The sequence below is a fragment of the Trichosurus vulpecula genome, chromosome 2, assembly GCF_011100635.1.
Source record: "Trichosurus vulpecula isolate mTriVul1 chromosome 2, mTriVul1.pri, whole genome shotgun sequence".
In the NCBI taxonomy this organism is placed as follows: domain Eukaryota; kingdom Metazoa; phylum Chordata; class Mammalia; order Diprotodontia; family Phalangeridae; genus Trichosurus; species Trichosurus vulpecula.
Window position 1 is genome coordinate 345,651,498 of NC_050574.1, and position 11,410 is coordinate 345,662,907.

The window sequence follows — 11,410 nt, forward strand, 5'->3', positions numbered from 1 at the left end:
TCTACTACATATATGAAATGCTAGTTTTATTTGTTTGTTAAATCTAGAACTTAAAAATTAAATACTTGAGATTAAAATTTTTTCAAAAATTCAGTGGTCATTCTTCCATGTTCTAATCTTGTTACAAGACTTGCCTTCCCAAATCTCCATGTAAAAGACAAAGAAAACAAAATTATTTATGTCCATTTAATATTGGTGTTGTCCATTGAAAAGAGAATTAGATGTAGACTCAGAAGGCCTGGATTCAAATCTTTGCTCTGCTTCCTAATAACTTGTGTGAATTTAACAAGCCATGTAACCTCCCTAATCCCATTTTCTCATCTGTAACAGTGAGGGATTCAAATTAGACAGTCTCTGAGCTCTAAGTCTGTCATCTTGTAAATACAGAATTCTTTGGACAAGTCACTTAACTGACTGAGCATCCATTTGCTTCTATGCAAAATGAAGGCATTGAACATCATGACCAAGGTCCCTTTCTAGTTCTAAGACCTTTGCAGCATTCACACAGGCTGCCTGCTAGTGTATTTACTTATGTGTATATCATATCTCCTCTACCAGACTGTAAGTACCTTGAGGGAAAGAATTGGGATTTATACATCTTTGTATCCCTCAAAGCACTTGTTCCTTGAATAGGAGGGAAGGAGGGAAAGAGGACCAAATGCTCCATTTTTGTAGTTCACTCACTTCCAAAGAAGCGAGACATTTCCTCCCTCAGATTCATGTGTTCAGTGTAGGCTAGAACCAGTTAAGAGCAACATATGCCTTGCGTATTTGTATAGACACATATGCATATTTGTATATTCCAAGGAACTAAACATATTTTAGATACTTCATCTCATTAGTTCCTTACCTAGCTGTGGAAATAGCAAGTAATGGTAAGTGATAAGATGCTGTTCAAGACGGATGTAACTCTACCACCAAATCTTTTCAGGTGAATCCTAATAGTAAGTGTCAGTTTGGGGGAAAATTTAAATTTTAGTGAAGACCTAAGCTTCACAATGCATGGATGCTATGAAAATGCTGATATACTTAACAGTAGGGATTAAACTAAAGACATTATATGTGAATCCATTCTATTCACCATTCCTTTTATAGCTTCTACTTTTTTTCAACTAGAGAACATATTACACAGATATCCATATTGCCACAATTTTCCTGGTGAACAAAAGAATGTCTTCATAAGATATAGAATTTTTACTGTCCTTACCATCTATAACATCGCTAGCCAGATGGTAAGACACTCACCTATGGAAAACCCCAATTCCATGTAACAGAGGACAGTCAACTATGAGAACATAAGATCATAGACTTACAGTTGGAAGGGATCTTAGAGGCCATCTGGCCCAGCTTTCTCATTTTACAGATGAGGAAACTGAGGCTCAGAAAGGTTAAATGATTTGATCAAGGTCACAGAGGTAGCTCCTGAGGCAGGATTTGAATCTGAGTCCCCTAACCAAATCTTAGAGTAGCATTCTGCTAATGTTCTTCCATGTCTAACCAGAGCTCTCCTCCTTCAGTTGGCTTACACCTGCTTGTCCATGTTCCAAAACTGCATAGGGGTAAAAATGCAGACTAAGGCAAAGCTAGTTTGGCTTTTGATGTTGCTAGAGCTTGCTCTTGAGTTATTTCAGTCATGTGCAACTCTTCATGACCCCCTTTTTGGCAGGGATACTAGAGTGGTTTGCCATTTCCTTCTCCAGCTCATTTTACATATGAGGAAACTGAGGCAAACTGGGTTAAGTGATTTACCCAAGGTCACACAGCTAGGAAGTGTCATAGGCTAAATTTGAACTCACCAAGATGAGTCTTCCTGGCTCCAGACCTGGCCCTCTATCCATTGCACCACCAAGCCTGCACATTTCCCAGGCTGCCCAAGGGCAATACTGATCTGATTTTTTAAAATTTGCTTCCCATTCCTATCTTTTAGTAGAAATTGGAGGGAGGAGGTAGCAAAGATAAGCAAGGGGAAAAAATATGGTAAGAAAAGCTAATTGTCTGGAGGCAAAGGTTTGAGTCTATTTGTTTTTCTTGAATTGCTGTCTCTCCCTAAAGAGATCATGAAATACTAATGAATCAGTCTTTTTAAAAAGATATTCCTACTATTGATAACCATCATATTGGTCTGAATATAGATTGTACCCCTAAAATAAGATCTCTTTGACAAGAAAAGAATATGGCAGATATACACTGAAAAATATCAGCAATTATAGGCTGCACTCAAGTTTTATAAAATATAGATGGGAGAGTGGAATAAAGCCTATATTCAGACCAAAAGAATATTTATAATAGAAACAAACCTTTTTTTCCATCTGCTTAAGTGATCGTTTTGCCTGTTAGTCCAAGAAGCTTTGATGGCTCAGCAAGAAGGTCTATTAATAACTTCTTAGCTATTTCAATGGATCCATGGCCTTATTAATGTGCATACTCCCTCCACCAGTGCAGAAGGTAACCCTTCCACATTTTCTGATTTTGTGCCATTCTTTCCACCGTCCTCTGAAAATTTTCCAGAGAGCCTCCACCAAACACCCACAAGGTACTTCCTCTCTTCTTTTCTTATCTCCAGGGTGACATTGTAGGATTCAGATTTTCCGAATGGCATTCTCACTGTCAGAACTTCATGATAATAGTGGTAAAATAAGACAGCGCTTCAGAGAGCTATGATTTCATCAGCATTGGTGCTGCTTCCATCATAGCAGATAGGAACAGAGCTCTCTAACTTACTGTGGCTAAAAAATTCACCCTTCTACAGCTGAACTGGTGATGATCCTTTGCTGAGCTGGTCCTCAGGTGAAATACATTCATTTTATTGCTGGATCCATACTCAAAAGTTATCTATCTATAAAAACCTGATAGGGTGTGCATTTCAATGGCCTTTGAGAACTCAGGGATACCTCCATACCACATTATGGAATCAGAGATGAGCTTTGGTTGTGGCATAATATAATTATATAAATAATAGTGTCATTACATTAAAATAATCATTATAATATGGTAGTAATATAATAAAAATGCTCTAATTCTCTTCATGAACATGCCACCTTTGTGGCAGGTAGGTGGCACCAGTGATAGAGTCAGAAAGACCTGAGTTCAGATGTGACCTTATATACTTACTAGCTGAGTGATTACCTTGGGCAAGTCACTTAACCTTTTTTGGCTTTGGCTTTCTCAATGATAAAATGGGGATAATAATAGCACCAACTCGGCAAAGTTATTTTAAAGATCAAATGAGATCAAATTTGTAAAGCACTTAGCACAGTGCCTGGCATATAGTAAGTGCTTTATATGTGCTTCTTTCCTTGCATATGTTAACACTGCCAACTATTTGACTATTAAGTTTTAGAACCAGCATAGAAAATAGAATAGTAAAGGTGAATGGACTTCAAAGTTGATCTAATTAATTCTCCTCTCCCCTCCTTCCCCAATTTTACAGTTGAGGACATATGTGGGAATTTCATACAACAAAAATAGTTAGAAAAATGTAAATGGGGAAGAGAGATTGACCTTCCATTTAGAGCTCTCATGTCCCCACATCCCCGAGTCTTCTTATAGCCCTCACCTAAAGTCATTTAGAGGGCGTGTGTGGTGTCATATGACTCACAAAATCTTGTAGAAAAGGCAAGGAAAGAGCGGCATGAAATTCAGAAATTGGGAAAGAAACCTGCATTGTTACGTTGGTGCTACTATTAACTTACCTGGCGACCTTGTAAGACTTTACTTCTCTTCCCATCATTTAAATACAGATAGTAGTGTCTGGAGCAGAGATGTCAAACAGGCCACAATACTGCCGATGTAAGACAATAAAACATAGATGGCATTAATTACAGTTTAACATTAAGTCAATATGTAGCCCAGCAGGGATTCTCATGTATGGATTAGTGGTCCCCATTTTTATGAGTTTGATACCACTTGTTTAAAGACCAGGCCTTCCAGAGTTAGGAAGGCCTGGGTTCATGGCTTATCTCTGACACTTAATGGCCTCATGACCCTTGGAAAGCCAGTTGATTTTTCAGTGCTCCCAGGCAGTTGCAGAGAAGTTACCTAATAAACTGATAGAGTAAGTTCCTCACCAAGAGCCACTACACAGATAAAATCTCAGGTCCAGTCAGCCCACCCCCTCCAAAAACAACAACAACAACAAACACGACTCATGGTCCCACAGTTTAAGAAGCACCAAAGGGGTCAAAGAGTGGAAAAAGCTTGAGAAGCCCTGCATTAGAGAGCTGTAAGGAAAAAAAATGAGATAAAATATTGGTTAAGCTCACTGAGGTTCTTAGAAGAAAATTCTTTAATTCAAGGTATTTTGGATTGTTGCTGAAGCTGTGAGTACTCTAAGCTAATGATGTTGATGATTAGCTTTCCTTTGTTTAGAGACACAAAAATGAACACTTTTCCCACAAGAACAAACTAAGAGTCAGAAATAGGTTCAGGATAGAGTACCAATACCTTGGTAGTTAGACAGAGGGGACCATCCTTACAATTACTTGCCTCTCAGATTTTTAAACACTTCATTAATGTAGACCGTGATTGAAAGCCCATTAGCCTATCTGTACCCCCTACCCTGCTGAGTATCTCTAAGATAATAGGCCCCTTTGGAGCTTGGAGGAGCTATATAAAGTTCAGAGGAACCAGGAAATAGGTCCTCAGTCAGTACTAAACTTTTTTAGAGAGGCAGTCAAGTCATCGTTATCTACATTCAGATTATGGGCACACACCAGGGCCTACCTCCTGAGCTACTGCCCAGACAGCCCTGTGGCCACTTTTCCTGACTCATTACATTCCCTGGCTGGCTTTCTCTTCCTTCTTTTCCCGCCTGTCACCTTATAAAGCCTTAGTCTATTTCCATTCTCATCTAAGTTCCCTTATTACCTTGGTATGTAATAGGTTCCAGCTTCCTCTACAGTACTCTTTACTAACCTCTTAATTGTCCCAGATTAACATAACAGGCAGCCATGGAGAAGCAGCCAGGAGACTGAAGGAGACAGTGATTATCCCAAGCATTCTCTTAAACAATCATGTGATGTACCTTAAGGGGCTTGCAGGAACTTCACCTGAAAGAAGTGCTGTTTGTTGAGTCGTGAACACTGAACCCAGCTATTGAGCATCTGGGTGTCATGATCTTAAGTGGCTTTGACCTGGAGATTTTAGCCTTTGGGAAGCAACAGCAGAAGCCACTGAGCTAGGCAGTCTCCTCTTCTATCTTTTAATGCAAAAATGTCTTTTATATGTCAATCAAATGGCATAATACTTTATAGCATTCTTTCTAGCTGTCTCACCATTGCTCATTGTTCCAAGATAAGGAATTGAAAAGCAGCTATTTGGAGGTTAAGGAATCAAAGAGGGTGGAGGATAGTGTGGAAATTCATCACTCCCACCCTTCCAGTTGCCTTCAAGCTTCTACTTTTTTTCCTATTTGGGTTTTCCATCTATAAGATTTGGATGCCACTCTGGCATTAAAGAAATGCTCTAAGCATATGATTTGCTGTCTTGTATTTTTCATGCTAATGTTCTTCTCCATTAGTATGCATAATTGAGAGTAAACTATATCATGAACTCTCAATTATTGTATCTGTATGTGGATTATCAACTTTGTGGATTATTTGAAGCAACTTTTTTAATCACATATTGGCCTTCTCCTAAAACCCTAACCTAAGCTAAATATAATTAGTCTATTACCAAGAAAAATCATATAACACATAAATGTCTTTTGCCTTTTGGATTACCCATACTTCTGCCTCCCTCCATTATGCCAAATATTTGATAGAAAACTATTTTCAAAGTTTAGGTATTCAATGCTTTGAGCCTTTTCCCCACAACAGTTAGAACATCTCAAATGTATTTTGTGGTTCTTCATAACAAAGCCAACTTATCATTTCTACCTTTTAGTCATATACCTAGAAAATTATTCTAGCTCCATTTTCACATTTCTCCATAACTTTGGACTATGATTAGAAAAGTTCTGCCCCCTCGAGCCAAGTCCTTTATAGTCTTTTCAGGTAAATTTTTTTGAGGGGTCTGAACTTGTGATTTTTCTTGGCATGGGAAACTCCTTTTGTTAATGCAGATGGATACCTACCTAAGGTGGGATTTGAACTTGGGTATTCCTAACTCCAGCTCCACTGCACCACCCAGTTGACCTTTGGTAGTCCCAGGTAAAACATCTTGAGTGAAAGTAAAACTGTCCCTTCCAAAAATACCTTCTTAAACAGACATGGCTCAAAGGTGCAGTATCCCTAACTATCTTAGCAAGAGATAGTACTTAGTCAACAAGCTGAAAAAGCGCTAAGGTTAGTAGAGCTTTTTAAAGTCCTCAAACCCCACTGAATTTTTTTTAAAGATTTCTCTTAACCCTACTTCATTTTAGTTAGTAGAGTTCAGGCAGGAACAGTTCAGACAGTGAGCAGGAGGAAAAGTAATTTGTGGAGATAAAAAGATGAGAAGCCAAAACATTTAGCAATAGCTGAAGTAAAAAAATTAAAGGATGGCTAAAATTGTTTAAAAATTATTTAAATGAGTTCCACTTCAGACAACCACCAAATAGCTCAGAAAAAGAATTAACTTTTTCTTAAAGAAATCTTTTATCTTTAAAATTTGTCATTTTTACAAAGCATCCTCAAAATAATGTAAGAAAGAATAGAGTTCAGCCAGTGACTTATTTCATTAAGAGTGCCTTGGAATATAGGCTGAATTTAAAAGGTAAATGTCTTGCCTTTGATGTTTAGAATAAATGGTGGAGTTGTATTCCCAGAGGAGTTAATGGAAGACTCAAGCATTTAGAAGAGGTGCTGTAAGTTGTAAACTGGGATGTTTACTGTGGATATGCTTCCTGGATAACTGTTGTTGGGAAGGATTATGGACTAAATCAATCCAGTCCTATTCAATAAACATTTAAGTGGCCCTGTATGCTAGACACTATGCTACACACTGGGGATACAGTTAACAAAAGCTGCCCACAAGGAGCTTACAATCAAAAGAGGGAGACAACGTACAAAAGGGGGAGGTGGGGCAGGGATAGAATGAGGAGAGGGAAATACCAAGGATATCTTGGTGTATGGAGTTGAAACCAGGCAGAGCAGAAAAGGCAAAGTGGACTGAGCTGAGAGTCCAGTTTCTGTCCTCTACAAATTATAGGAAGGATTTGAGAGGAGTTTGGCCCACCCCCCTTCAGCCCTCCAAACAGAGAAAAGACTAAGCTTGAGTTAGCCCAATGGTATTGAGTTTGGAAGTGATGAGTTTATGCTGGAGGGGCAGCTTGTTCCATGGTGTTAAAATCAGGCAGGGCAGCAGATGCAAAGGAGAAGTCATTTAACGTACCTCACCTATCTAGAACATAATAGGAAACCAGGAAGTAACCCCCCCCAAAAAGGGGGCCTCCAAGCATCCAAAATCCATACATTAAGGCTCGTATGCCTTACTCATAGAAAAGTACACCAGACCCTTATTCTTCGATATAATTCTAACTTGCTTGGTTATTTGATTTCTAAGACCAAAGGGAAAAAAAATTAGCAACATCGAAATGAGAAGGGAAAAGGAAACTCCTGAATATAGAAATACTGATGGCTTTGAAAAGTGACACCTAAGGATCTGACAGCTCTATGTCTTATTGGATAGAGTCAGGAAGACCTAGGTTTGGGTCCCAATTCTGCCATATACCAGGCAAATCAACCAATTACTCAACAAGTATTTATTGTGTCTGCTATAATAGTTGCTGAAAATACAAGTACAAGGGACAAAACAACCATTGCCCATGAGGAGCTCACATTCTAATGATGGAAGACAACAAGTACAGATGAAAATATAGGTAGCATAAATATACAGTCAATATATACAAATATACACATACTTCATTGGAATACAAGGTGCTGCGGGAGGCAGGGCACCCTGCAGCTGAGGAGGGGATCTGGGAAGGTTTCCAGCAGACAACAGTATTGAGCCATGGCTTAAAGGGAAAGGGGAACTGGATGTGGGAGGGGAGCAGGGAGTGGACTGAATTGTCTATTAGGTACTCAAGTTTCAGAGAAGGTACTGATCTCCATGGGTAGAGAAAGTTCCTCACTTGAAAGCCCAGTTTCAAACCGAACAAGACAAGATAGGGAGGGAAGAGATATAAAGAAAACACAAACTGCAGAAAACCGCAACTATTTCATATCTGGGTAAATAGCCTTACCTGAGAGCTGGGTACTCTGGGTCCTCTGAGTCTCACTTGTATTGCCCCCTCAAGCCTAAAAACCTGTGGTCATCCAAAAAAAACCCTGCTAATTTATGTTAAATTATTATCTATATCTCTGCTAATAAGGCAAAGATGTATATAATGAATTTTAGAAAGATTTCTGTCAATATGGTTAAAATAATGTTTTGGTATTTAAAAAGGTGTCCACATCTATCTGGAAAATGTCAGGTATCCAAAATGACTCATTCCTCGAACACTTGAGATAGCCACAGTTTTCCTCTAGATTTTTTCCCCTCCTTTACATTTATAATTTTTGAGTAAGTGTTCATGGAAATCACCCACCTAGCTATACTGTACTGAAAATAGGTCCTCTTAAGAAATCTTCTCTTTAGTTTTTGGTTGGGTGTTTTTTTTGTTTTTTTTTTTTTTAGCTATAGGTCAGCCTTTGAAATCTTTCTGCAAGAGGTTACCTTATATAGCTTTCAATTAAAAGAGTTATTTAGGACAAAGAATTGTAAAATGCTAAACCTACCAGAAAATGAGTTCGTTTCAACAAAAGCTTTCTCTGAAGGAGGGGATCTGGCCTTACCAACTAAAGGAGATCCATAAACAAGCTAGATGTCTTGGGGTTTGGGGGGGTGGGAAGGTAGAGTAAACTATTTTTTTTATGGTTCTTTTCTCTCATTTTTTCCTCTCCTGCTCTGTCTTGCTCTCTCTTGCTTGCTTGCTGTCTCTTCTCCAATGGACAGGTGAGAAGCCCCACCAATGCAGCATCTGTTGGCGTTCCTTCTCCTTGAAGGATTACCTTATCAAGCACATGGTGACACACACAGGCGTGAGGGCCTACCAGTGCAGTATCTGTAACAAGCGCTTCACCCAGAAGAGCTCCCTCAACGTCCACATGCGGCTCCACCGTGGGGAGAAGTCCTACGAGTGCTATATCTGCAAGAAGAAATTCTCCCACAAGACCCTGCTAGAGCGCCATGTGGCCCTGCACAGTGCCAGCAACGGCACCCCGCCCACTGGCACAGGGCCTGGTGCCAGAGCCGGCCCCACAGGGGCAGTGGCCTGCACGGAGGGGACCACTTACGTCTGCTCCGTCTGCCCAGCTAAGTTTGACCAAATCGAGCACTTCAACGACCACATGAGGATGCACGTGTCTGATGGATAAGTAGTATCTTTCTCTCTTTCTTATGAACAAAACAAAACAAAACAAACAAAAAAAAAAGCTATGGCACTAGAATTTAAGAAATGTTTTGGTTTCATTTTTACTTTTTTTGTTTTTGTTTTTGTTTTTGTTTCGTTTCATTTTCTACTACATGAAGAACTGTTTTTTGCCTGCTGGTACATTACATTTCCGGAGGCTGGGTGAATAATAGTTTTCCCAATCTCCCTTGGATGGTGGCCTTAAGGCCCGGTAGTGCTTCAGGAGGTCCACTGGTTGGATCTCTAGCTACTGGCCTCTAAATACAACCCTTCTTTACAAAAAATTTTTTAAAAAATTAAAAAAAATTTTTTTTCACTTGTGAAGAGCACTACAAAAAAAAAATATATAACAAAATCTAAAAGGCCTACTGTCTTTAAGTACACCGCTTGCAGTGTTTCAGAGGACATTTTCATAATTCTGGCCGTTTGGACTTCACAGTATCCAGTTAAAACTGTGGAATATCACTTCTGGTTTTGAAACCCCAGAGAAAAGGCCCTGCTGGTTTCCACCCACCACATTGTCTGCTTTCACAAAAGGGCTGTGGGGGTGGGAAGGGAGTGTGGGTTGGGTGGTGTGGGAATCTCTGCAGGGTGGGAAAGGCTGATTACAGGCTCTCCTCCTGGATTCTACTCCAGTCCACGATCCTTGGCCCTCCTCTCCATCCCCCCCTTTCAGCAGAAGCCAGGAAGACTTGGACAGCCAACAAGCAACAGTGGCTATCGTATTTATTCTGTGTGTCTTCTTCGCTGAGCCAGGGCCTCAGCACAATCAAAAGGGACTTTCATGAAAGGCAGGAATACAAATAAAACAAAGATATCAGAGGTTTGCACCTATGGTTCTAGGTACAAGAGAAGGATTATTTCCCACAATCTTTGCAAAAAAAAAGTTGTGTCAGGATATATTCTTGTGGAGGAGGAAAAGAAAGAAATGGCGGGAGGGGGAATAATAACAGAGTTCTTGAGACTTTTTTAATTCAAAATTTTATAGAGGGGCAAAAGTGACGTTTACCAGATAGAATGCTGATTTTTTTAATATATTTACAACAGTATTTGTGTAAAAAAGAAAACAAAAAAAAGTGAGATTGTTAAAAGTAATTTGGTTTTTTTTTTTCATTTTGGTTTTGCATACACTGCCACTAATCCCTTCTCTTTTATTTCTCATATTATAAATATATATATATATATATATATAATTTTTTTCTTTTTTTTTTGTAAATCAAGACTGTTAGGGTTAGCTAAACTGCTTCTGGATAGAAAGGAAAAAAGGCAACTAAAGATATTTGAAAGAGAGTGAGGAAGGATTTTTTTTCATCTTTTTAAAAAAAATTTTTCTTCATTTTTATTATGTTAAGTATTGCCTGGGTTGATGAGGGCCCTTTGTGGCCAGCCGCCCCTGCTGTTATTTGAACTGCTGCTTTGTATGTTGATGTGTAATTCTCCTTTGACTTATAGAAAGCTAAAGATGCTCCACTGTTTTGTTTTGTTTTGTTTTCAATTGTTCCATCTAGAATTCTTTTCCTTTCTGGGAAGGGAGTTTATTTGTTCAGAAAGACTTCTCCAAAACTTAATTGAGATTTTGCCATTCTAGAGTTTCTAGTCATTTTTCCTCTTTTCCTTTATTAGACTCAGATGGTTTGGAGAACTTAACCATTAGAGATTTCCTCTATTTTTTGGTGGTCATCTGGGAGGAGTTCAGTCTTCTCCTATCTCATCCCTTTTCCAGAGATCTCATCCCTATTGAGAGGTAGCTCATGAAAGCGTTACTGGAAGAACCCAATCCCACACCAAGAAGCATCAATGCCAAAATGACCTTCCTCCCCTCTAAATGTCACCATCTCATTATTCCCACTATTCTAGGCTGTCAAACAAAAAAGATCACAATCTAAATGCTGTTGTCTTTCCTAAGACTTAGCTCTTTGGAAGTAATCCAGGAAGACTGTGGAAACTTTCTCCCATCCACTGTGCTGAACAATTTCCGTTCAGTTACATAGCACCATATACCACTTTTTAGTTCTAGCTAGGATTTCTTCCCTCTCT

At 39.1% G+C, this 11,410-nt stretch overlaps 1 protein-coding gene across 1 annotated transcript in view; it reads left to right on the forward strand.

Annotated features, from left to right (window-relative positions):
• Nucleotides 1-9,706, forward strand: part of ZBTB20 (zinc finger and BTB domain containing 20) — a 60,784-nt gene extending 51,078 nt beyond the window's left edge. Inside the window, exon 4 of the mRNA XM_036744308.1 lies at nt 8,917-9,706. Within this exon, the coding sequence (XP_036600203.1) occupies nt 8,917-9,338 (422 nt within the window). The 3' untranslated portion in view covers nt 9,339-9,706. The remainder of the gene's footprint in view (nt 1-8,916) is intronic.
• Nucleotides 9,707-11,410: the final 1,704 nt, after the last annotated feature.